The 25,548-nt window shown below is 45.6% G+C and overlaps 1 protein-coding gene across 3 annotated transcripts in view; it reads right to left on the bottom strand.

The window, feature by feature from the left end:
- Positions 1-10,992, bottom strand: part of Samd4a (sterile alpha motif domain containing 4A) — a 210,206-nt gene extending 199,214 nt beyond the window's left edge. For 2 of the 3 annotated variants that reach the window (XM_050162419.1, XM_050162421.1), the window contains exon 1: positions 10,750-10,992. In XM_050162419.1, coding sequence (XP_050018376.1) covers positions 10,750-10,945 — 196 coding nt within the window. In that variant the 5' untranslated portion in view covers positions 10,946-10,992. The remainder of the gene's footprint in view (positions 1-10,749) is intronic. The other variant, XM_050162420.1, reaches the window with a different exon arrangement.
- Positions 10,993-25,548: the final 14,556 nt, after the last annotated feature.

Here is a 25,548-nt window from a genome sequence, read left to right as displayed (position 1 = left end):
CACAATGAGCAGCTCCATCACAGGCCGGGCAGGTTCTCTGTCCTTTTCTGTTTCTCTTTCCTCCCTCCCTTTCCTGTTGTCTGGGATCAGTGCCCAAAATAAAGCATCTGTATGGGCAGCCCTTGCCTTGGGCTCTGCTTTCCTGGAGCCCTGGGCTGTCAGACTCCTCTGGCAGGACAATGTCGCTGGCCGTGTGTGCCCTGAGGCACTGCAGTAGAGACCTCCCTTCAGGCTGACGGCCACCAGAGCTAAGCCTTTCTAAGGCCACACACAAGACCCACCCATCTCAACTCTTCATCTGACTCATCAGGAAGTGGGGGCTTTGTCAAAGCTAGGGTAAAACTTAAATGAGAGACGCCCACCAGAATTCCTGTGACTGGCCGGAACACAGCAGCCTCTCAGTGATCGCCCTCTTCCCTCTCTCCCACCACCCTGCTGGAAGAAAAATGACATTAACCCTGCATGGCACAGCCTTCTCAGTCTTAGAAAACCCAGGCAGTTCCCATTTCTTTACCCAGTGTTTGCAAATCGTGTGTGTGTTGCACCACACTTAAGTGCACATGCAGAGGCCAAAGGTCAATGTTAGGTATCTTCCTCTCCTCTCTCTATCACTATCTAGCTTTTGTCTTTTTTCTTTTTTTTTTTTTTTTTTTTTTTTTTTTTTTTTTTTTTTTTTTTTTTTTTTGAGACAGGTTCTCTCCCTAACACTGGTACTTGCCCTTTCGACTACACTGGTCTAGCCAGAGATCTCCCAGTACCCAACTATTTCCTCCTCCCAGTCTGGGATTCCAGGCATGTAGGCGCTGGGGACCGCTAGGTTCTCACACTAGTATGAAAAGCGATTTGTGCACCGAGTCATCTCTCCAGCTGCACAAAGCCTGGTTTCAATGCCCTTCCGGAGGAATCCTGCCCGAGAAAACGTGCACCTTAACAATCCCAATGATGTACAGATCCTACCCCTCCTCCTCTACTTCCTCCTCCTATTCTTTTGGAAACAGGATGTGACCAGGTAGCACAGGCTAGCCTTAAGTACCCAGTCTTCCTGCTTCAGCCTCTGGGGTACTGGGACTACAGGTATGCAACACCAAACCCAACTGCTCCTTCCTTTTCCACTTTCAAACTGGAACTGTCACTAACCCATAGGCCTTGGTACTACCTCCATCCTGTCACCTCTTCCAAGAGTGCATCAGCGTCATCACTGCAGCCATGCTCTTGACTGCTGACATCACAATCGGTTCCCAGGAACACACAGAAATGCATACCGTACCTAGCAATGCTGTACAAATAAATGTATGTATTTATGCTGTATGCGTATAAGAGTCTACTGGAAGATCAGGATATGCCATTTCAGAAATTCTAACAGCCACTGTGTGAGAGAAAGATGAGATTCCTCCCATTCCAGCCTCTGAAAATCATATTCTTGCTCTCTCCAGCTCACCCCTGCAGTCCCCAGTTTTTTACTTTAAATGTAAAAAACATCTGTTCAGGAGCATCGTTGTCTATGACCGTGATGCTATCAACAGGTCACGTGTTTTGTTTTCCTATGTGTAAGCATCTTTGAGATCATGACTGCTTTGATGGACCCAGAAATCATCCCACCAGGTCTCATCAGGAGCATGAAAGTCCTGTAAAGGACCATCAGAACGCTCAGAAAACTCAGCAGACTCAGTCTAGAAGGCTCAGGGCAACACCACGGCAAGGCCCTGTTCTGTCTTCCTCCACTGTAGCCTCACTGCGAGAGGCAGGTCCAACAGCCAGAAAATGAATGATGACTGGGAGCCGTATATAAAAAGTTGGGCGGTGTAATGAGTGATCACAAAGCAAGACAAAAAGCACACCTGGCTCGGTGCCTGTGTGTCTAAATAACACGCGAAACAGATGGCGGGCCAGCGAGTCCATTGTACGAAGCACACTAAGATCACTGGTATACTATATACTCTTGAAGCGAAACAGCCTGTGAGGATTCCCAAGGCCCACCTGGGGAGCTAGCTGGGCATGAATTTCTAGTTAGGACTGACCACAGAAAGTCCCCAGAAGCACCCTGTCCTGACCCTTCCACCCTTACTTTCCAAAGATGGCTGCCCAGAGGAAAGGATTGGCTTCCTTCTGTTGGTGAACCTACCATAAAGCTGTAAAGACTCAGTAAACCACCTTTCTCGTACAGGGCAAGCTCAAGTTGTCACAAGAAAAGTGACCGGTTTAGAACACACACTAGGACAAAAATGCTAACGGCTGACAGACACTGGGTAGAATCGGACAGAGTAGAGTAAGAACTGTGCTTAGGGGAATCCGGTCCCAATCCCAGATCAGCTGCTCATAGCTGTTAACCAATGTCCCATCTAGGAACCTGGGAAAATCACAGTTCGTGGCCACAGATTTTCAAACGTCCATCAGAGTTGGGACACCCATTTCCCATAAACTTCCATATAAGTTTACACGCGCAAATGAAGACCTTTGGAGACACACCTGAAGCTTGAACGCCACTGCATCAAACCACCTCTGCGATACTGTGTTCTGTGTGCTCAAAGGCAGACCCACAGACCTCCAGCGCCAACAGTGCCAGGGGGAGCTCAGAGCACACAAGACTGTGACCTCACCATGACCATCTTAGTCAGAGTCTCTGTGTCAAGCCCCAGAATGAATTTGCCTGTATATGAAACTTGGAGAAAGATGAGCCTAGGCCACTTCCTCTTTCCTGGTAAATGTTTTAGAAGTTGTTGCTTAACACTGAAGTCCTAAACAAAGTTCCCTGCAAAAGCATTACCCTGGCTGGCCTTTAATCCCAGCACTCGGGAGGCAGAGGCAGGCGGATCTCTGTGAGTTCGAGACCAGCCTGGTCTACAAGAGCTAGTTCCAGGACAGGCTTCAAAACCATAGAGAAACCCTGTCTCAAAAAACCAAAAAAAAAAAAAAAAAAAACAAAAAACATTACCCTGTGAGGAACCAAGGGAACCAATGACATCTCAGACTTTCAAGGACCTTCAGAGAGAGTTAAAAAAAAAATAGAAAATCAGATGTTTTGTTTTCCAACAAGTAAATATCTTCGAAACCATGAATGCCTGGTTAACCCCGATATGTCTCAATCTTCCCTCGCTAACATGTTCATCTGTTAATGGCCATGATGCCTGTCCTTAAGGTGGCATGTACATGGAGTCTCTCTTTGTCTGTGTGATTTTCCTAGTGAAATTGACATTAGACATACAAAAGAGGCAGATGTTATGAACATTAGGGCACATCTTCCAAACACTATACATCCATTCGGCTTCTTGCACTACCCAAACCACCCAATCTTACCCCTTCAGTAGTGTCCAGTTTGGTTCTGTGGCTAGAATCATAACACAGAGCAGTTGTTTATAGTGTAACTATTACATCTGTGTTTGTTTTCTCTCCACAACTTGAGTGGAAGCTACTTGAGATGAATTACTACCAGGGCTTCACTACTTGGCAAAGAAGCCAGCTCTTGGGTGGTTGGGGAGTTTGTGTGTGAACCTGGTCCCATAGTTTCTTACTGTGCATTCATCTTTGGCACCATCCAAATGATAGTACCTAGTGTATAGGAAAAGGCACGGACTCGTGTGGGCTTTATCCAGTAAACTAGGATGGTAAAACTGTATTACACTTGATATTTGGAGTAGGAACAAAATCCAAGGACTAGTTTCTGAGATCCAAACTGTCCCAGGCTTCTACAGAAGAGAAAGCCAGTTCTTGGGCATTCCACACTGGCTTGGGGGGTGGTGGGGGTCAAGCTTCAGGACAGAGCCTGAATCTTGACCAGCATACTAAGAGAGAACACTCGCTCTAGATCTGAAAGTTCTGCTTTCTTTGGGAGAATCCTGCCTCGGGCAGCGTCCACAGAGGCAAAAAATAGCTCAGAGGAGACGCCTGATTCGGCATCTTAATCTGTGACTGTGGAACGAGTTCTGTCAGGCCTCAGGAGAAGTGATCACGGGGGATGAAAGGGCAGGGCCAGGCTAAAAACTCAAGTAGTGATTATATGAAGAAAAACACGAAGTTCCAAACTCCCCATTTTGCCTGGCAAATAAAGTGACATGGGCACTTGGTGAATGACTGACCATCTTCCAAGTCCTCTTCTCTGAGCTGCCCCTTCTCCTCAGAATCACACCTCTATGGGACTCGGGAGCATTCGTTCGGTTACTTCTTAGCCCACCTTGCCTGCAGTTTGCCGTTGCTTGTTTACACAGACATAAACAAGCCCACTTGACTGCTCTGAAGTCTATCCTGTATTTGCTTTGCTGAGCTGGCTTATAATATATTCTAGCTGCTGAAGTCAGTGATACCCACAGCAAATAACAAATCCAAGTCATTCACAGCACAGGGTGCGACCCTCATGTGGCACTGGCTCCAGTTTGCAGTTGTAACTTGCTGGACTATTCCAAACCACCACAAAGATAAATGACAATATGCTACCTTAACTGCATACCATGCAGAGGCCCTGTCTGTCTATTCTCTTAACCTAAAGAGTTCTTTACACAGTCACAGACTGAAGAAAAACAAACAAACAAACAAACAACATTGATTATTGGAAAAAGTAAGTCAGGGCTTCAATTTTTAAAATATCCAAGCTAAAACACAGAAGCTGGAGCATGCTAGCCACATCTTTCCAGTAGGCCCCAACATCTTCTTGATAATTTTTAAATGCAGAGAACTCCATTGAAGAAAATTTTCCTATGCCAATTCCATATAAAGAGAGGCAAGTTCAAACCAGAAGGATAAAGCAGAACCTTCTTGGATCCTTAACTGGGAACTTCTAGACAATGAACAATGAGGTTTATCGCAATTATCATGAGAAAACTGAAGCTCAGAAGTTAACTTAGTAGTCTTGTCTGGTGGATCTCAAATTTGCACTCCAAGAACCGTCTGTAACTCTGCCTGCCTGTGGGGATAAATGAATGAGCTCAGGAACGACACCTTGCTTTTCTCTCTAGCTCAGGCCTTCTTTCTTCCCTTTACAGTGGTGTTGGCAGCGCCCACACTGCCCTGAGACAGTGGTGCCTATGGAAAATGCCAGAATCAAGTTGCCTCTCTTCCCCTCTTCTGTATACTGGGGGATGAACATGCATTCCAAGTCAGCTTTTCCCCACAAGTGGAACACAGACAGACCAGCACAGCATACACACCACACACATGCCCATATGTTATATACCTCATACTACCTATACTGTACACACACACCAACATAGCACAATTGTGACACCCACATGCCATACATAACCCTATAGACACCTCACATACCATAGCAGCCACACCCAGACCTGCTACTCACACCCACAGTGCATGCATGTACAACAGGCCCACATTCCTACATGTCACTCATAAAACCCACACAGCATAGTACTCACACACACACAACATACCTACCCCTGCCATACACATACACTAGCCACACCGCACATACAAACTCGAATGCCACACCATTTACATTCCACACCATACATACACACACAACCATACACATGTCACACACATCATATGCCTACCACACACACCACCGACCAGTTATGTACATCACATATCCACCATACTATTAATAAGCCATGCACTGTGATACACCACATACATACTATCCACAAATGCCACACATCCGTAAACCACACGGCACACGTACATACCACACACAAATCCACATATCACACTACTCACACCCCCATGCCATGCATGCACGTTGCACACGCCACACAACCCATATAACATACGGACACATCAAACACATTATACAGTGTACAATATCTGTACCACATACATCCCTCCCATCTGTGAGCCCCTTCCCTCTCTCTTCCCAGCATGCCCCTGGGATGAAAGTCCATCTGGGCTTTCAGTCACTTCTGCAGAATGAACTCCAAACTCTTTGGCTGGCCATACCGCGCACAGACATTATTTGTTTTTACCTTCTGCACCCTAGAGCTGGGTTACGGCACACTCACCGCTCCCTGCCTCACCAGGACAGTTGGACAAATGCTGTCCTCTGCTTTGCCTCTTTGCCTCCTCATTGAAGTCTTCTCTGTGTAGAACCAGTCCACAGATACCACTCCAGATTCAACTCAACACGTATCCAGCTCAACCAAGTCGTCTCCGCCTTTGCCGGAGCCCCTTGCTGCTTTGTCCACCCCACCCCTCAGTATGCCTCCTTCTGTATGTGTTATGACCTTACGTACATTTCAGCACCTTAGAGAATTAGTTATTCACTCCATACTGAAAACAGCTATCGTGTACCAGACACTGGAATACGGCGGGCTATCTCTGTTTTCCCGCTGCATAGCATTGGACCAGGGGAATAGCAGGCAATCAGAAAGTGTTCGTTAAGTGAATGCATTAAATTAAAAAAAAATTACAAATAATATCTTATCACATCATCAAGAAAAACCCCTCTGCTGTTCTCTTTTACTCTGTTAGCAATCCTGAAAAGTCAGGTGAGGAGAAAAAACAGCACACCGTCACCCAAAGCCATAAACCCACAGGACCAGCGTCCTCGCCCACTAAGGACAGCAGATGCACCGCAGGAGTATCTTGTCTCCATCCATTCTTGTCTCCAGCATTCCCACTTCAGAGAGTCAAGTCAGTCTCTGGTTTTTAATTAGAGGTAAGCAACAATGTTTCTTTTTTACATTAACTTGCTATAGATGCACCTAATTCCCCTCCAAATATATGCTATTTGTGAATTAAAAGTCTTTATACATTAACTTGTAGATCGTGATTTATCATTCACGTTCCGCTGACAGAAAGCAATTCAAGCACAGATGACAGAAAGCTCTGAACAGTGTCACATAATCTATTGTTCTCTGCAAGGCTTCGAGGGAAGTTGCAGGCAGAAGTTCTAGCTTGCCATTATGTTAGCGTCCAACCCCCTGCTAGTCCCAGAAACTGTCGTCATAAAGAGAGACCAGCAAAGTCACAGTGTGAACCTGCGCTGGCTCACACTGAGCCCTTATTTAAGGTCATGAGGGTTCTGGAAACAAGCAGTTACTTAGAGGGGACATGACCGCCGTCCTTGACTAAGTCTGGAGCGCAGAGGCAAAACAGTTGAACAAGCCAGGGGAACCGCATTCGTCAGCTTCCATGACTGTAGCAAATGCCTGCAATGGTCAGGTTATGAAGAGAAAAGGTTTGGCTCACAGTGTTGGAGGTTTCCACTCATGAACAGTTAGTTAGTCTTGCTGCCGTGGGCCTATGGTATTACATCATGGCAAAGCAAAAACATTCACCTCAGGGTGGGAGAGCCAAAAAGAAGAAGAAAGGGTGCACCCACTATTCTCTCCCAAGGGACACCCTCCATGATCTGGAGGCTCCCACCAGACCCCTCTTAGAGGTTTTACCACCTTGCAGTGTTTTCAGTCTGGAAATCAAGACTTTAACACATAGACCTTTGGGAACATCACCCATCAAAGCCGTAGCAGAAACTGAGCCAACTACTTCTTCGGATCTCTGGTGGTGATGAACCCAGGGCAAAGAATAAATCAGCAAGTCACTAGATTCTTTTCCCCCTTGGTTTTTCAAGACGGGGTTTCTTTGTGTAGCCTTGGCTTTCCTGGCATTTGCTCTGTAGACCCTCAAACTCACAGAGATCCAGCTGCCTCTGTTTCCCAAGTGCTGGGATTAAAGTCATGAGCCACCACCACCACCCAGCCACTAGATTCTTAAGGAAGGAAATGAAAAACACGTCCCACAGATCTCCAGTGAGCCATGTTCAATGCGCAGCCTACTTAAAGTCATTTCATAGGAATGCTTTTTCCTCTATGAGCATAAAATAAAGCCTCAGGTGCAATTGTGACCCTCATCTACTAAGTTTAAAATCTCCAGGCACAAAAAGAAATGTGCGTATATTTTAACTGTTGATTTCAAAATGAATGACACAGGATGACTCGGGTTTGGGAAATCTCAGCCATTTGACAAATGAGTCACTCTGCACAGCCTGGCTCTCTGAATTGCTGACGTGTGCCAGAACAGTTTGGAGGTTAATCACCTCGAATGTAAATATTCTCTGTGTATACTGAACACTTTCTTATCTTCTTAAAGAACATGTTTTAAGAGTAGGAACCTTTTGGTATGTTGCTGCTATCGCCAGGAGGTAGAATGAATCATTCGTTGGTATCATTACGTAGAGATGAGCCTAGAGTCAGTCAAGAGTGCCTCGCTAAGGAGTCCCAAGACTTCACTCAGGGGTTTTGATCCAATTCTTAAGTCTAGAGTTATCCTTGATGTCATGTTATCTGGAGTCACTCTTCACTGCTAGTTACGGAAGTCCTCACCCTCTTCTAAATGTGTAACTACGCACATCATTATTTAGAATGTTTTAAGGGTTGTTACGCACCTCAGTTTGATAGAGTGCTTGCCTCACATACACAAGGCCCTGAGTTCACTTCCCCCGCACCACGTAAGCCAATATGAAGGCACATGACCTCTGACCTTAGCCCTTAGGAAGACCAGAAGTCTAAGATGCCTACACAACAGGTTCGAGGCCAGGCTGGACTACACAAGGCCCTGCATCAGAAAAGAAAGAACTGTGTCTAGGAAAACACTATGTTCTGAGAAAGTCAAGTTTTCTGTGCATTTTATACCGTCTTCTCTGGTTGCTAAGCAGATTCTTTTGCCAGCTCCCTGGTCCTTGGCTAAATTCCAGATAAGCAGAGAAGAGCAACAGGTTTGCTAGGACACAGCTGGGGGCTCTTTACGTTCTCCACCCTGGGATGGCATGCCCTCACGTTATCTCCAACAGCACCGTGGCCGCACGGAAGAACAAGAGCAAAAAGTGTCCACACAGGAAAAATATTTAGATTGAAAGATTAATCCGTAAACTGGAAAACTATTCCTATCACATGTAATAGTTTCATATTTTATATTTCTGCAACATTTAGTAGCCCAAATTGGCCAGTATTTTACATAAGTATTTTCTCAGTTTACGAGAGAAAAATTAACAACTGTGCCTCAAAAGCAGACAGAATTTTAATTATTTTTGTTTGTTAAATTATAAGATTTTTTTAATGAAGCCATTTATTTTTAGTATCATACATCTAGTTGCTTTACTTACTCGCTCGATAGCTACTATATTGGAAAAAGTCCTCATCATTACTCAAAGGGAAAAAATGCTGCATCCACATCTAAATAGCATAAAGACAAATTATTGTTAGTTTAACCAGCCCCTGGGCTTCCTGAACTCAAGCATTGAACATAAATGACTGTACTTAGATTCCCTGCATTCTACAAAAGGAGAAGTTTACATAATCCTGTGTGTCAAGCCAGCTCAAGCAGGTGAAAAGCTATGCGTTGACTTAAGGACAGAAGTGAGGTGGGCAGATCATGGGTCACCCTGGTCATGCGTCTACACCCAGGGGAACGAGGTCGGCCTTCAGCTATTTATAAATGTAGCATTCAAGCTTCAGCAAGGGGGCCCAGACACTGTGCCCTTCTGAGTAGCTGGTCTGGCCTGCCAGGCTGGGGCTGAGTGGAGTCTTCCCTCAGAATGACCCTCCATACTTGGCAGTTCAGGGTCCTTTGGATGCAGTCAGGAAAAGGCCTGCAGGATTCCTAGCTCCACTTCCACCGTATGATTCTATATAAGGAAACATCCCATTCTACAGTTTTCAGCATCGTAAGCGCTGTATCAGGCTGCAGGAATGAGGAAGCCACAGGCTCTCCTCTGCCTGTCCTAAAGGCTCACTCACTTCAGCAACCTCCAATCCTTGCTGCCCAGGGCTGGACCTTGTCAACAAATGGCAACCAGGATCCCCTAGGAGTCTTGTAGACTCCCAGCTAACAGGGAGCAGCTGGAAGAGGACCCTGCCTTCTTTACTCTGTATTAACACTGGGGGCTCTGTTCACTCTCCTGCCGCAGGAAAAAAAAAAAAAACAAAGAATTTTCCTGCCCCCCAAAATCACAGTCACCAGACTCTCACACCCCCATCCCCAGCCTCCCCTTACTCGAGATATAATTTATAATCACCACCCATAACGGCAGATGGCAAACCGCTGGACGCTCTGACTATATTTACTTTCTGTGTAGTCGCTGTGTCTGTAAATACTAAAAGGTTACTAAGAAACAATTCTGTTCTGTTCCTTAAAGTTTCCTCACAAAAGCCACACACTGTGGAGCCCAAGCCATGCCTGCTCTTCCCACAAGATCCCTTATCAATGCGGATAACGTCATGACCAGTAAGTGTAGCCACATCACAGCCAGGCTGCAAATGTCATTTTGACAGCCTATAGCGTCACCTACATATTATTCGGAAGACAAACCTCTAAAACAGTGCTATCCGTGGGGGTTGGAGGAGAATGAATACTAAAATTGCATTTTCAGGTATTCTTACAGCCTGTCTGAGCTCGGCGACTGGAAGGGCAGTCCCCAGCTTCCTGGTGTATTGCTGAAAACCAACGAGCCACGTTACCCGAAAGGAGCGGGGGGGGGGTGGCGGGGGGGGGGGGGGGGGGGGGGGGGGTTGGCAGAAAATCCAGACTCTACGTGACCTGACTTACTTATTTCCTAGGAAAGCGCAGGAGAGAGAAAAAAAATCAATCATTCATGCTACCGTAGCTACCACACGGAATGGACTAAGGAGTTCACAATGGGCAAAACCCCAAAGCTGACAGAGGAGGTGAAGAGGAACAGGGTCGGAGGCAGATGCCCAGAGCCCCCGGGGCCAGGAGGGATGAGGTCCCCGCGGAGTGGAGGCCGGGGGGCGGGGCCCGGGAGGGAGGCGGGGAGTCTGGATTCCCGGGGAGCCACGGCCACGCACTTACCCGGGCTGTTGGCCTCTCCTTCCAGGACGTGCAGCTCGGCGCAGTCGGCCAGCGAGTGCTCCAGGCAGAGCTGGAGGAAGCGGGCCTGGGTCTGGCTCACGCGCTTGAGCAACGACAGCAGCGCAACAGTCTGCTCGCACTCGTTCCAGCCCTTAAACCAGCCCGCCAGCACCCCGACCTGGTCGCGAAACATCATGGTTAGGGGGCCGCCCTCCGTCAACGAAGCCTCTCGGCGCCCCTGCCCGCCCCAAAGTTTGGCGGAGCCGCAGCCCCGCGGCCTCCTGAGACGCGTTCCTGTTCCAAGGTCTCCGGTGCCCGGGCGCTGCAGGTACTGATTTGGCTCCTGCCTCTCTCTCTCTTGGTTCAGTTACGTTCCGGTGGTTCTGGTTGATTCCCCAGAGACAGTGACAGACAGTAGCACGGCGATGTTTCTTTTGTAAAAAATAGCGATTACAAATATAAATCCCTCACAAGGCACAAAACTGAATGAAGAATGCTCTTTCCCCTTTTCTTGAAGCTTAAGGATGGTGATTTCCGGCGTCCCGGGGTCTTCTCCCCGCTGGGCGGCAGCTCGGACCCTTCACACCCGCATTCCCAAACGGCAATCACTACTGAAAAGACAGAAAGAGCTGCAGTGAGACCTCGGCCCCCGGAGGAGAGCGTCTAGGGGGATCCGGGCACCAGGGGGAGTCCGGTAGAGGGGGTGTGTGGAAGCTAAGGTTGGGGGTGTCCCGTGGAGGCAAGTCCCCCAAATTCCAGCCGGCCCCTCCACACTCGGATGCGCAAGCTAAGCTAGTGCACAGCTTCCTTCCCAGGTGCGGGAGGAGACCCCGCGGCTTCCTGTTGCTGCGGCTATGACCCGCTAGTGCTCCCTGCACGCCCCACCCGGGGTGGCCTCCAGGGCTGTGTCTACGAACGCCAGCACCAGCAACAGATCCTCCCCGCGCTGCAAACTTGCAATGCGGCTGCGAAGGGGCGCGGGGGTGGGGTGGGGGCTAATGCAAAGCAGAGGCGGTGACAGAGGCAGCCAGGGTTCCAGCCTCCTCCTCTTCTCCTCTTCTTCCTCCTCCTCCTCTTCCTCCTCCCTCTCTCCTCCTCCCTCCTCCAATTCCTCTCCTCCCTCCCTCCCTCCTCCTCCTCCCGGAGAAGCAGCCGTACGGCTGCAGCTCCATCTACAGCAACAGCCAGCATCTCCACCGCCAGGCTCCCCTCTGGATTTAGGCCGTGAGCAGCCGCTGCGACAGCTGAGACAAAAATAAACTCTCCCTACCCAAAGCTCGACAAGGCTCAGTCGGAGCTCTCACTCCCCAGCGCCGCTCCAGCCCACCGGGGAGGTTTCCCGGGCCTGCTTGGCCCACAGCAGTCAGACGTGTGTGTGTGTGTGTGTGTGTGTGTGTGTGTGTGTGTGTGTGTGTTCGCCCGCGTGTGATTTAGGCATCCTGCTCCCGTCCCCGCCTCAGCCTACGGGTCGGAGTGTCCTCGCCCGTGGGTCCCAGGCCCAAGGCGTAGCAGTTGTGGGAGCACGCCTTGCTCGGGGACCGTGGGAGCACGTAGTACTGCTTTCCTGAGCGGCAGGGCGGTCCCGGTGGGGAATGCAGATTCCTCCCTCCGGCATACGCCCCCCCACCCCTGGATCGCAAGGAAGAAAGTTAGGTTTGGGGGTTTTACAGTCCCACCCCAGCTCTGGTGGCGCAGCGAGTAGGAAAGACTAACCACCCGGCTCTCTGGGGGCCGCTGGCTTCCAACATCTGCCGCCTAGAAGTTCTGAGTGGGAGCGCGAAGTCCCCGGGTAAGGGTCGGAGGGACCGTTGAGTGCCTCGCAGGAGGCAGTAGGAGGGACGCTCACCTCCACTCGGCTCATTCCTGCGGCTTGGGGCCCTGCGCGCGGGTCCAGGTCCGGGGCAGCAATCAGCGGGGTTGGGGGCGCTCGAAGCGCGGGCTGCGGGCCATGCCGTCGGGGCTGGTGGCGCGCGGAGAGTGCGGCGCTGCGGGTTCGGGGCGCTATCGCCGCCGCCGCTGCTGCCTCCAGTGTCGGCTCGCGAAGGACTGAGCCGCCCGGAGCTCCCCACATGCTACTGATTAACATACACCATTACATCATGGGCTTGGCAGGGAGCGCCCGAGCGGGGGGAGAGGAACCCGGGCGGCGGCGGCGGCGGCACGCGGGGGAGTCGGGGGAGGATCCCCGGGCCCGGCGGGCGGCGGGCTGGGGGGAGGGACGGATTCCTAAGCCCGGACCGTAGAGGAGGTGGAAGCCAAGTGGGAGGAGCGGAAGAGCACAGATTGGAGGATCTGCAAAGCAAAGCACTGAAGTTTGGAGAAGGGGAGGGGTCCGGGAGAATTCCTCCATGCTGCCACCCGCGTGTTCTACAGCGGCCGGGGCACCGGAGCCGCCAGAGCTGGGACAGGAGGGGACCCGAACGGAGCTGGAGCTGGGACTGTGCTGCCACCCGCTGCTCGCCCTTGGGAATGTGGCTCTTCTGGTCCTGACCCTTTAGCCCAGCTGGTAGCTGATCGGTGTGGACTACCCGGAGTGTGGTCACCCGGAGTTACTATCGCTGGGGGCTTGGAGGGGTTCCTGGGATCTGGGATGCGTAAGGTGGCAGAGAGCGGCGAAGAACACAGCACAGGGTTGGATGTGCCGGGCCATAGGGCTCCACTGGGCCCTTGGCCAGGAAAGGCGAGCTGTGCCTGATGGACCACCCTCGGCCAAAGCAGGTCGCTGGATGCCCTTTGCTTTGCGGTGTCCAGGTCGCGCTCTCGGGGAGAAGACCGACTTCAGGAGTCCCATCTCTTGCTATGCCTGGCGCACGGCTGTGGCTCATGGCCTGGAGCTGTGGCCCTAGACGCCCTGGGTGACAGAAAGGCGGGGCAAGGCCACCTGTCAGTGCTGCCGGGTGGAGGGGGAGGAGGTGGAGGCGGACAGTGGGCAGCCTTCACCTGCGCCTGCCTCGGGCGGGGGCAGAGGCTGGGCGGGCTTTTATTGCTTGAAGTTCTAGGATGCTGCGTAGAGAGTCACCTACTACCAAGAGCCTGGGCCAGTCTCCCACATATGTGGTTGACTTAAAACACCCTAAAACTTAAACATCTCTGCACCTTCTAGTGTTCACAAAGAGGACTCAGTCGAAATACAGCCTGCTTTCAAGGTAAACGCCGAGCCCTAGAATTTGTTTTCCAGCGACTTGGGGCCCATTAGTAAAAGAGAACTGGAAAAGCAAATGTGGGCCCCGTATTCTGCCTGCCCTGAAATGGCTAGCACAGTGTTTGAAGGTATAATCAAGAGCTTACTCCTCCATCTTTCACCTCCCGCACTTGCATCACGATTTCCATTCAATCCTTTATTAGTCTCCTCCACAGATTGCCTTTCTGCCGTGTGTAGGTCCTGTCGGAGTGAAACTCCTACCATCTGTTAGGGCATTCAAAGGGCTCATGGGGCGGCAAAATGTTTTGCCAATGTTTCCATCACAACTGAGCTAGTGAATTTTTTTAAAGTTCATTATTAACCCCCCAGAGGCGGTATCTGCATAATTTGATGAGTAGTTTGCTCTATTTGGGAAACATTAATCCCGGAGTCAGTATTTGACTTCTGATTTGTTTTGTTATTGTAGAAGCAGGAAAACTTTATAAAGCTTTTTATCCAGCATGCCAGCTATTCCTTGGGAAATGGGGAAGACGTTGAGAGATGGGACCCCGCGGGGCTAACTCAGCCAAGGCAAAGATGCTCCTCATCTGGGGCTTTTAGACGTCTCCGCGGTTATTTTTTTTTTAAAAAAAAAAAAGAAAAAGAAAGATACACCAATAACGTAATTATTGTCAGCTGCTACCTCAAACAAGGATGGTTAAGGCAGAGGGGCGGGGCGGGCGGGGGGGGGTGTAGTGGCAAACACTCGAAGAAAGAAAATGGTGCCATCTACCGGAGAAGAGTAGTTCTTACAGCAGCCTTTGACCTAGGAACCGATGGCTTCGCTAGTCTTGTAAGTCTTGCTGTTCAATACTATTTTGCATTTTCCCTCCTCCTGGGGAGAATCTGGGGAGGGAAGAAATTGGTGCTTGCTTAGCAAATAATATTCCTGGTCAACAACTCAAGTGTTCAAGTGTTTGAAAGATTACTGGGTCCAGAAAGATCGGTTCCGTGTTTATCAGTGCTGCAGAGGGTTTCTGAGTATTGTTTTATCACATATCCTTGAGGATATGTTTATGTATTTTTCAGTTCAAAATGCTTCTAGAAGAAATAAAATAAATTGGGCGAGATGGTTCAGTGGGTAAGGCGCCTGCTGCGAGCAGGAGGACCTGAATCCTCAGAGAGGAGCTTGTCGGAGACAAGGGGATGTCGAAGGCCAGTCTGACCAAGACAGTGTGCTCCGGATTCAGAGAAAGGTCCTACCTCTCCAAATAAGGTCGGGAGCAATAGAAGACACGGCAGAGAGCAGGGCCAGGGGACAACACCTATTCTCAAGAACAAGTGCCAGGTCCTCAAGAGGAAATACCAAAGGTAAATGGCATTTCCATCCAACACGGAAGTTCGTGTGACACAGGATTATTTATTATATAAATAAATAAGTAAAATCTACATTGCTCAATTTATGTGATTATTGAATAGACTAAGAAAACATATACATAAACATTCAGTATTTATTATATATGTATCCTAGGAAAATGTATGATATTACCCTAAAAAGTGGTTTTTTTTCTCAATATGGTAGGATCTCTGAGGGTTGTTGTCTTCTTTGTCTTTCCTACAATAAATTAAGAAACAAAAGCAAATTGCTGCATGGGCTCATGACTGCAGCCACACAGTTAGAAGACGTCCTGAAGAAATGCTGGTGACGTCCGAGGAGAGCACTGTCCCGCAGATGGGAGGGGGAGAGCACTGTCCTGCAGACGGGAGGGGGGGAGCACTGTCCCGCAGATGGAAGGGGGTGCGCTGATCCCTGCACCTCCCAGGAACCGGGACTGAGCCTCTGGCTTCTTCCTTTAGTCTTGTCCTAGCATCAGGACCCAGCCTCCCCGCCTCAGCTCTTAGCTTCCCTGACAGCTCAGACAGCATTCACATTTCAGATTCTTCAGGTTGGTAGATAATATAGAACGATTCCAGGTTTTGAGCAACTTCTGCTCCTCTGGGCTTCTAATTTATCCCCCAGTCACTAATGTCTACAACAAGAAGCACTTAGAAAATACAAGGCATCTATGCTGGACAAAGTAGAAGAGGCACTGATCTTTTGACCCACTAATTGAAAGCCTGAAGTATATTTTTGCTATACATGTACAGATGTGTGTGTGTGCACACACACACGATGCATTATCAAGTAGGTTGGATCAAAGCAAGCCTCAGAGTTGAGAAAGCCCAAAAGAGGCAGGCCTTCTGCCAGGAAACAAAGAAACATACTGTAGATCTGTTACCTTCCCAGCCTGAGCCAGTATTACCGGGATGAATTAGTTTAACTGAAATGGGCAAAATTTTCTTAAAAATAGATTATTTATTTATTTATTTATTTATTTATTAAAATTTTCCACCTCCTCCCCACCTCCCATTTCCCTCCCACTCCCCCTCCCTCTCTAGTCCTAAGAGCAGTCAGGGTTCCCTGCCCCATGGGAAGTCCAAGGTCCTCCCCCCTCCATCCAGGTCTAGGAAGGTGAGCATCCAAACAAACCAGGCTCCCACAAAGCCAGTACATGGAGTAGAATCAAAACCCAGTGCCATTGTCCTTGGCTTCTCAGTCAGCCCTTATTGACAGCCACCTTCAGAGAGTCCGGTTTGATCACATGCTCCATCAGTATGGGCAAAATTTTAAACATTAATGACATGCAGTGGGAGGCGGGTGTATAGATATTGTTTGTATCCGTATGGCATCTGGAGAACCCCATGTCGTGATGTAGGTTCATGTTTATTTTGGCAGTGGTAGGGAGAACACGGGGAGAGAAGGTACTCCTCCATGCTGTAGCACGTGTCAGGGGCAAGCGGTGTCTAAGTTAGAAAGATCCCTGTTTGATTACCTGGTAATACAAGTTTTAAAGTAAAATTTTGCCTTACACCATCAGTGTAAGGCAAACAGTATTGAAGTGTAAGATAAGCAAAAAAAAAAATGTAATGAATTTTTCTTTGTCTTGCCAGCCAGCTTCCATGGAGACTTTTATTAATTATGAAAGCTCAGCCTTAGCCTAGGCTTGTCCCACTAGCTCTTATAACTCAAATTAACCCATTTTATTAATCTACGTTCTACCGTGTGAACTTTATCTCTCTCTCTCCCACTCTATGTCTGACTCTTTCCACGTCTTCATGGCCTCTCTGCCTCTCTCCTTCCCAGAGTCCTCTTTGTGCGAAGAAGTCCCACCTATCCCTCCTGCCTAGCTATTGGCCATTTAGCTTTTTATTAAACCAATCAGAAGGTGCCTTGGCAAAGACACATCTTCACAGTGTACAAAAAATATCATTCCACATACAAAAAAAAAAAGAATCGTATGTAAATGTCATTTGAAGTAACAAAAAAAAAAATCGAACCATGAGTCATTAAACTATCAAACTTCCTCCGTGCTCCTGTTTTCAAAAGTAAGTTACATTTGAGGACAGTGCCTCCAAACGCAACAGACTGACGGGCACAAAGAAGGGCAGACAGGTAAATTAATGTATGATAAAAAATATAGCTGTGGTGGTTTGGATGTAATTGGCCCTCTATAATCTCATAGGCAGTGGCACTATTTGGAGTAGGCGTGGCCTTGTTGGAGGAAGCGTGTCACTGTGGGGGTGGGCTTTGAGGTTTCCTGTGCGCAGGATACCACCCAGGGTCTCAGCCGATTTTCTATTTCCTGCAAGATGTAGGACTCTCAGCTACTACCGCAGTACCACATCTGCCTACCACCTTCATGCTCTCTGCCACAGCGATAATGGCCTGAACCTTTGAAACTGTAAGCAAGCCACCCCAATTGAATGTTTTTGTTATAAGAGTTGAGGTAGCCATGGTGTCTCTTCACAGCAATAGAAACCCTAAGACAACAGTCAAAATAGTAAGTGTAGAAATGGGTGGTGAATACCATTCAATTCTTGCAACTTCTCTGTGTTTGGAAATGCTTGTAGAAAGGGATTTAAAAGGGATGAATCAATAGAATACAGGTGGCCTAGAAAATCATGTTCCAAAATCTGCTCCATAATTCTAGTTTTGTGATTAAGAATCATCTCAAAGGGCTGGAGAGATGACTCCGCAGCTGAGAACATGAACTGCTCTTCCAGAGGACCCTAGTTCCGTTCCCAGCACCCACAGAGCAGCTTACAACTGTCTGTAGCCTTCACACGACATACATTCAGGCAAAAACAACAATACACATAAAACAAAAATAAATGCATTTTTAAAAAGTTATCCCAAATGGGTAAAGGTTTTTCTTTTGGGGGGGGGGTGAGGTTCAAGGCAGGGTTTCTCTGTCTGTTCTGGAACTCCCTCTGTAGACTAAGCTGACCTCAAACTCACAGAGATCCTCCTACCTCTGCCTCCCAAGTTCTAGGATCAGAAGTGAGCATCACTACTGCCCAGTGTTGTTACAGATTTTTAAAGAAATTTTTCTGCACAAATGGCACAAACTTTGAAAGTTTATCTCACCCCAAGCTGTGACCAAGAAAACTGACAAGTGATTCCTGGAGACGCAGTGACGTAAGAGGAGATTGATTCACTGCTCGGAGGATATGAACTGCTAATGACGATGGAAACTAGGCTGGAAGTCTTTCAAAGTGGAAAACATAACTACCGTGTAACCCTGCCACACTACCCCTGAGTCTATCCCAAAAGACTGCACCCTACCCCAGAGATGCCACATCCGTGTTTGCTGCTGTCCTGTTCATAATGGCGGGGGAATGGAGCCAGCCTAGCCGTCCCTCAGCTGACGGCTGGATAAGTAAAGCAGGGCATATATGCACACGGGAATTTTATTTAATTGTTAAGCAAAATGAAGCTATGACATTTACAGAAATAATTGCTGGAACTGGAAAATATTGTATTAAGCAAGGTGAACTAGTCTCAGAAAGACACAAACCATCACTTGTACCACATAAACTAGAAAGGAATAGGGATGGAGGGGGGTCCAGGGGGGAAAGGGGGAAGAACAGGGAGAAAATAAACAACCAAAGCAAATTTTTGAAAAATTTTGAAAAAATGTCTTATATGGGTTTCTATCTCTGTGAAGACACCATGACCACAGCAACTCTTATAGAGGAAAACATTTAATTGGGGTGGCTCACTTAAAATTTCAAGGAATTCAGTCCATTATCATGGTGGGGAGCATGGCAGCATGCAAGCAGATGTAAGGCAATAGGAAGTGGTGTCAGGGTCACTCTGAGTAAAACTTGAGCGAAAGAGACTTTAAAGCCCACCCCCACAGTGACGCACTTCCTCCAACAAGACCACACCTAGTCCCCAAGGCCACATATCCTGATCGTGCTGCTCCCTTTGGGAGCTATTTTCTAAACCACCACAAGCACTATAATGAAGTTTAATTTTCTGTAAGCTAATAAAATTATTTAAGAAATCCCGGCTTGGATGCCAGCCCTATCACTAACTAGCCCAGTGGTTTCATATGAACCGCTTCCTAACCTGAGCCTCGGTTCCATTGATAATAACCAATCTCATTGTCATTATGACTAATAAATACCTCTGTATATCTACATTTCTTAAAATGGTGCCTAGAAAATACTATCATTAATTACCATTGCTTGAAATAGGGTGAACGGATGGAGAGGAGCAAGCTCACGTGTGTCTCTCACCATCAGAAATATGTGTGCAATGCGTGTGGGATGGAGAGAGAAGCATGGTATGGAGCGTTGTATATTTATTGTTTTAACATTGAATGCAGCTGTATGAAGAAAAACCCGACAACTCCAGAATCAGGGACAGGCTCCAAGATAGCTGACCTGCAGGAATAGATAATTAAAAGAGACAAAAGTCTCATAGCAACCACAGGCAGTGTGTGCTTTTCTGTTGCATGCAGATTTGCAAAAATATCTATAAAAGACATTTTGGGGGCAAGTGGGAAATTCTGAGTCTAGGCTGAGAACTAGCTTAATTAAGACACTGTTCTTGGTTTCATTGACTGTGGCCATGTCACTGTGGCTATAGAGAACAGCTCTTCATCTGTTAAGGAATCTTATACTGAGGTGAGGGTGAGGGGGCGTGATGTTTGTCTCAAGAAATAAAGATGAAAGTGATTGAGAAAAGGTACCCTACATCAACCTCAGGTCTACACACAGAGACACGCCCACATGCACAAATGCACACACCTACACACTAATAACTGAAAAGTATTGTTAAAGGTTTGGGGAGGTGGCTCAGTGGATAAATAAAGACCTGACTTCAGATCCCTAGCACCATGTTGAGGAACTGTGTATTTGTAATCCAGCCCTAGAAGGCAGAAATAGAAGGATCCCAGTAGGTCTCCCTGTCCAGCCAATCTTGCCCATTGTGAGCTTTAGGTTCAATGAGAGACTCTGGGTGAAAACCTAAGAAAGTGAACAGAAGAAGACACCCAGCATTGACCTCTGACCTCCATACACATGTGCATACCTAGGCATAGAGCATCTACAGAGGGGGAGAAATGTGTGCGCTGGGCATGCCAGCAGTCCTTTAATCTCAGTACTCTGGAAGCAGAGGCAGGCAGATCTCTGTGAGTTCGAGGCCAGCCTGGTCAACATAGCAAGTTCCAAGCCAGCCAAACCCACATAGTGAAACTATCTCCAAAAAAAAAAGTGTGCATAATTAGAAATAATTATGAGCTAGGGGCATAGCTCAGTTGGAAGAGTGTTTCCCTAACATGCACAAGGTTCTGGGTTCATTCTCAGCACTGCATAAGCCAGGAAGGGTGGCAAAAGACTTTAATTCTAGCACTTGTGAAGTAAAAGCCCCAAATTAAGGTCATCTTCAGCTATAGAGCAAACTTTTGAGTTCTCAAGTTCGTGGCCTGCCTGGGCTACAAGAAGTCCTGTCAATAACAATAATAGTTATGCTTGTTCTCAAAGCTGGGTAAGAGGTCTGAGAACAACTGGTACAGTACTTGGCACTTAATGGATACTTGATAAATATTAAATTTTTCTTCTTCCACATACTTTAGAGTACACGATTTGGCTGATAACCAACTCTGATGCTGAATGCAAGTGAAATAATCTCAAGATAAAGCCAAATAGAGTATTCTAAGGTTTTTCTTTATTAAAAGGGAAAACTCATGAAACAGGAACTGGGATCCAACCTTAAGGTGTAGAGCAAGGGAAGAAGAGGCTGAGCTGGGTGGGACTGCAGCTTTTTGGGTACCCAAAAGTCATGCTCCAACCTGGTCCAGGCTCTTAAAGGCCGTTGGCTGGAGGAGGTTCCCCATCCCCTCCCCTTTTTTGTCTAAATAAGAGAGTTCCAAACCCAATACAAAAAAACAAAAACAAAGCTATATACAATAAGAACAGATATCAAGGGCTGGAGAGATGGCTCAGAGGTTAAGAGCATTGCCTGTTCTTCCAAGGTCCTGAGTTCAATTCCCAGCAACCACATGGTGGCTCACAACCATCTGAAATGAGATCTGGTGCCCTCTTCTGGCTGCAGACACACAGACAGAATATTGTATACATAACAAATAAATAAATATTTAAAAAAAAGAACAGATATCACGTATAAAATTAGAATGTAATTAGCATAAACAATATTAAGCAAGGAGCACATACTAAATGTTTTAATAATCATTCTATCCTAAGGAGTCTAAGTCTTACATTGGAAAAGGCTTGGCTAGATCATAAGAGAAAGGTAACTACGACTATCTAATCTTCAGCCCCGTTGAAGGCCTGAGAAGGGAGACAATATTACTTGAGTAGGCAGGAAGTACAATCAAGCAGCTTCCAAAATGTGCAGTAGATGACAGAGACAACTGGCTACCTGGACAATCACTCAAAGTCTCATTTGCAATGTTGAAGCAACCAACTTTGGCTAAGGCCTAAAGTAACTAATAGGCCATTTTCTGAGGCAGGAAAATTTTTAGAACCATCTTACCCTGTCTTGGCAAGGTTTGGCCATCTTTTTTCTTGTATCCTGATTGTCCTGTCTAGATATCATGCATTTTGTCAGTGGTGGAGGCATGGGCATTTCCTTGCCCAAAGACCAGATTTGCCAAGAAGAAAACAAATGGAGTGTCTTAGGTGCTCAACATTCTCTCAGGAATAAATTGGTGCTGTCAGGAGAAATTGTATCTCATGTCAACAGAACCCTAAGTTATTTAAATGCCATGTTCTACAAATCTTTAAAGTGGTCAAAGATTACCTATTTTCGTAGAATACAATCTCTATGTACCTAAAGAACCTAATTAGTCTGACAATAAGTATGACAAGTATTAATGACTATTGACCTATAATACTTAAAACATATGTAACCTAAAGGCTAAGACTTCATATTAGGATATTAAACAATCTTCAAACAACTGTGCAGTAAAGGAGGACAATGACCTCAAAATGTAAAAAATGTGCTAGTATCTTGAACAGAGGTAGAAATATATAATTCAATATGATAAATATATCCTAAAACTGTATCAATATACAAAATGTCTTAAACAGATGTAGAAACACGCATGCATACAATCTGACAAAATAACTTTGCATAGGTGTACAAATATTATAAACAGAAATAGGAGCATATTCAATATAACAAATAAAATTTGAACTTGTATCAATATATAAGAACCTATACCAATGTAAATTGTCCATAAATAACAGCTTACAAGTATTCACTCTATTACGCACTATTATTATTATTAGTGTGAGTGAGCTCACACTAATCTACCTATTGTCCCATTTCATTTCCCATAATTTCCACCCCAACCTCCAACCGTATACAGGTAATAATCAACCCCTAAATGGTGTTCCTAATCCTGAGGACAAACTTTGTTGGAAGAGGGGACGTCGTCTTCTAGAATTGCTTCCAGCTGTCATAGGGATGGCGCTCTTTCTATGGGGTCCTGTAAAAGTAAAATGATGGTTAAGTTTAAAGATTACTGTCATGTATAATTGCAAATGATCTCAGAGTAGTTAATAGGGGTTTTCAGAAGTTTTTATTTGGAGTTCTGGCCAGAACATTGTAAGAAGTTACATCATTTCAGCTAATCAAGTTGGAACCATCTTGAGTAGTTGGTACCCAAAACCGGTCTTATAGTAGTGCTATCAGCATCATGACATCATATCTACCAGGTGGAGTCATTGTTGACGGGTCCCATCTTCTTCCTGGAAACTTCAAAGATTATTGCAGGAAAATCTACTGTTCATTGTGGAAAACTTGAACATTATTTATATATACATATATTCAACAAAAGATATGATATAAACAAAATAGGCATGGAGAAAAGTAAAATATTTCCTTAAAAATCTATCTTCTTTCTGTCCCATATCAGATGGCTCCTGACATAAGACAGAAACTCTGAATTGTTCTTTTAACAACATGCTTGGATTTAGAGAAGGATAGCCATTGTCCAACTTCAAAGCTAACGTGTTATATATGTAAATATATATGTAAATATATACATACACACATATAGTGAATTTTTTTACCCTCAGATGACCTCTGTGGATGAACCATTATTTCTCTTTCTCAAGAGGTTTCTTTTTCAAACAGAATCTTTATTAATGTTAATGGTATTCATAGCTTTTCTTCTTCTGTGGAAACAAGAATGAAACCCCTTCTCCAATGTAGCACGTCTCCTGGTTTACATTGTGAGGTCAACATATCCTTGAAATACACTGGCTGTATTTCATAAGTTTCTTCTATTATCTGACGTCTTTCTGCTTCCATTGTTCCTTCCTTATTAGCGTTAAGAAAATTCAAGGTTAGTAAAGCATTATACAATCTATTTCTGTTTGGAATGGGGGTATTTTCCATCTCTTTCTGTTTGTTTAGCATATCCTTTATCATTTGGTTTGATCTTTCTATAACTGCCTGACCTGTAGGATTGTTTGGTATACTGTAATATGCTTTATATTACAATAATCAAAAAAAACTTTCATTTTCTTAGACACATATGCTGGACCATTGTCTGTCTTTATTTGTGCAGGTATACATATGATAGCTGTAACTTCTAGTAAATGAGTGATTACTAAATCAGCCTTTTCTGAGCTCAAGGCAGTTACTTGTTGAAAACCTGAATAAGTGTCAATGGTGTAGTGTACATATTTTAACTTTCCAAATTCTGTACAGTGGAATACATCCATCTGCCAGATTTCATTCCTTTGAGTACCCTTTGGGTTACTCCCTGCTGATAACGTCATTTGGTTATAGAAAGAGCAAGTAGGACATCTCTTTATAATCTCCTTAGTTTGCTGCCATGTAATAGAAAACTCTTTCTTTAAACCTTTTGCTATTGGCATGATGTTTTTATGAAATTCTGAGGCCTTCAGCACATTTCCAATCAATAATCAATTTCTGCATTACCTTGTGCTAGAGGGCCTACCTAACCCATATGGGATTGGTTGTGTATTATGTCTATAGGGCAAAGCCTATTCCTGATTATGTCTTGAACCTGAATGAATAATTAAGTCAATTCTGTATAATCTAGTATAAAGTCAGCAGTTTCAATATGCAAGACTACATTTTCTGCATATTGTGAATCAGTAACTATATTGAAAGGTTCATTAAAATCCCTTAATACCATGAGAATAGCATATAACTCTGCCTTTTGGACAGAATTATAAGGGCTTTGTTCCACCTTACTTAATTCCTCTGATTTGCAACCTGCCTTTCCTGATTTATTTGCATCAGTATAAAATTACAGGCTCCAGTTATTGGTGTGCCACATACAGTTTGGGGAAGAATCCAAGTATTTCTCTTTATAAGGTTAATTCTATCACTTTTGGGATAATTGCTATTTCTCCCCAAAAAAAAATTAGCACAAACTCTTTGCCATGGCTCACTGTCTTCCCATATTTTTTTTAATTTTATCAGTAGTAAAAGGCACTATGAGCTCTGTTGAGTCTATACCTGCTAATTGACAAAGTCTCAGTTTAACTTTTCCTTTTATAATTAATTCAGAGACTTTTTCCACATAAGTTTTTAATTTTTTACTTGGCTTATGTGGTTAAAAAAAAAGATCCATTTTAAGGTATCTTCTCTCTGCATTAAAATTCCTGTTGGGGAGATTCTGGAAGGCAATTTTAAGATATTTATTCACTCTATCTACATGTGCCTCCTGTAATTTCTCTTCAACAATCATCAGTTCTTTTTCCACTTCAGCTGTTAATTCCCTGGGACTATTTAAGTCTTTGTCATCATCTAAGGTTTTGTTTAAATAAATTATTAGATCAGGTGTTATCCCAATAGCCAGTCATAGACTGGAAATATCTCCTAACAATCTTTGAAATTCATTAAGAATCCACAATCAGTCTCTCCTAATTTGTGCCTTTTGTGGTCTAATTTTCTAAACCTATTTTATAACCTAGGTAATTGACAGAATCTCCTCTTTGTATTTTTTCAAGAGCAATTTGTAATCCCCATTTAGGCAAAATTTTCTTTGATTCTTCAAACATTCTTTCTAAAATATCTGCATTTGAATCAGATAACAAAATGTCATCCATGTAATGGTAAATTATAGGAAGTTGCTTACATATCATTTCCAATGGCTGACTTACCAAGTATTGGCACAGGGAAGGGCTATTGAACATTCCCTGTAGGAGGATAGTCCACTGGTATTTCCTAGTAGGCTGAGAATTATTATAAGTAGGCACTGTGAAGGCAAATTTTTCTCTGTCCATTTCTTGTAAAGGCATAGAGAAGAAACAATCCTTTAAATCAATAACTATGAGAGGCC

The sequence above is a fragment of the Alexandromys fortis genome, unplaced genomic scaffold (assembly GCF_014885135.2).
Source record: "Alexandromys fortis isolate MF-2015 unplaced genomic scaffold, M_Fortis_MF-2015_v1.1 scaffold_130, whole genome shotgun sequence".
Classification (NCBI taxonomy): domain Eukaryota; kingdom Metazoa; phylum Chordata; class Mammalia; order Rodentia; family Cricetidae; genus Alexandromys; species Alexandromys fortis.
Note: the sequence above shows the minus strand (reverse complement) of the source record. Positions and strands in the feature narration are given on the sequence as shown.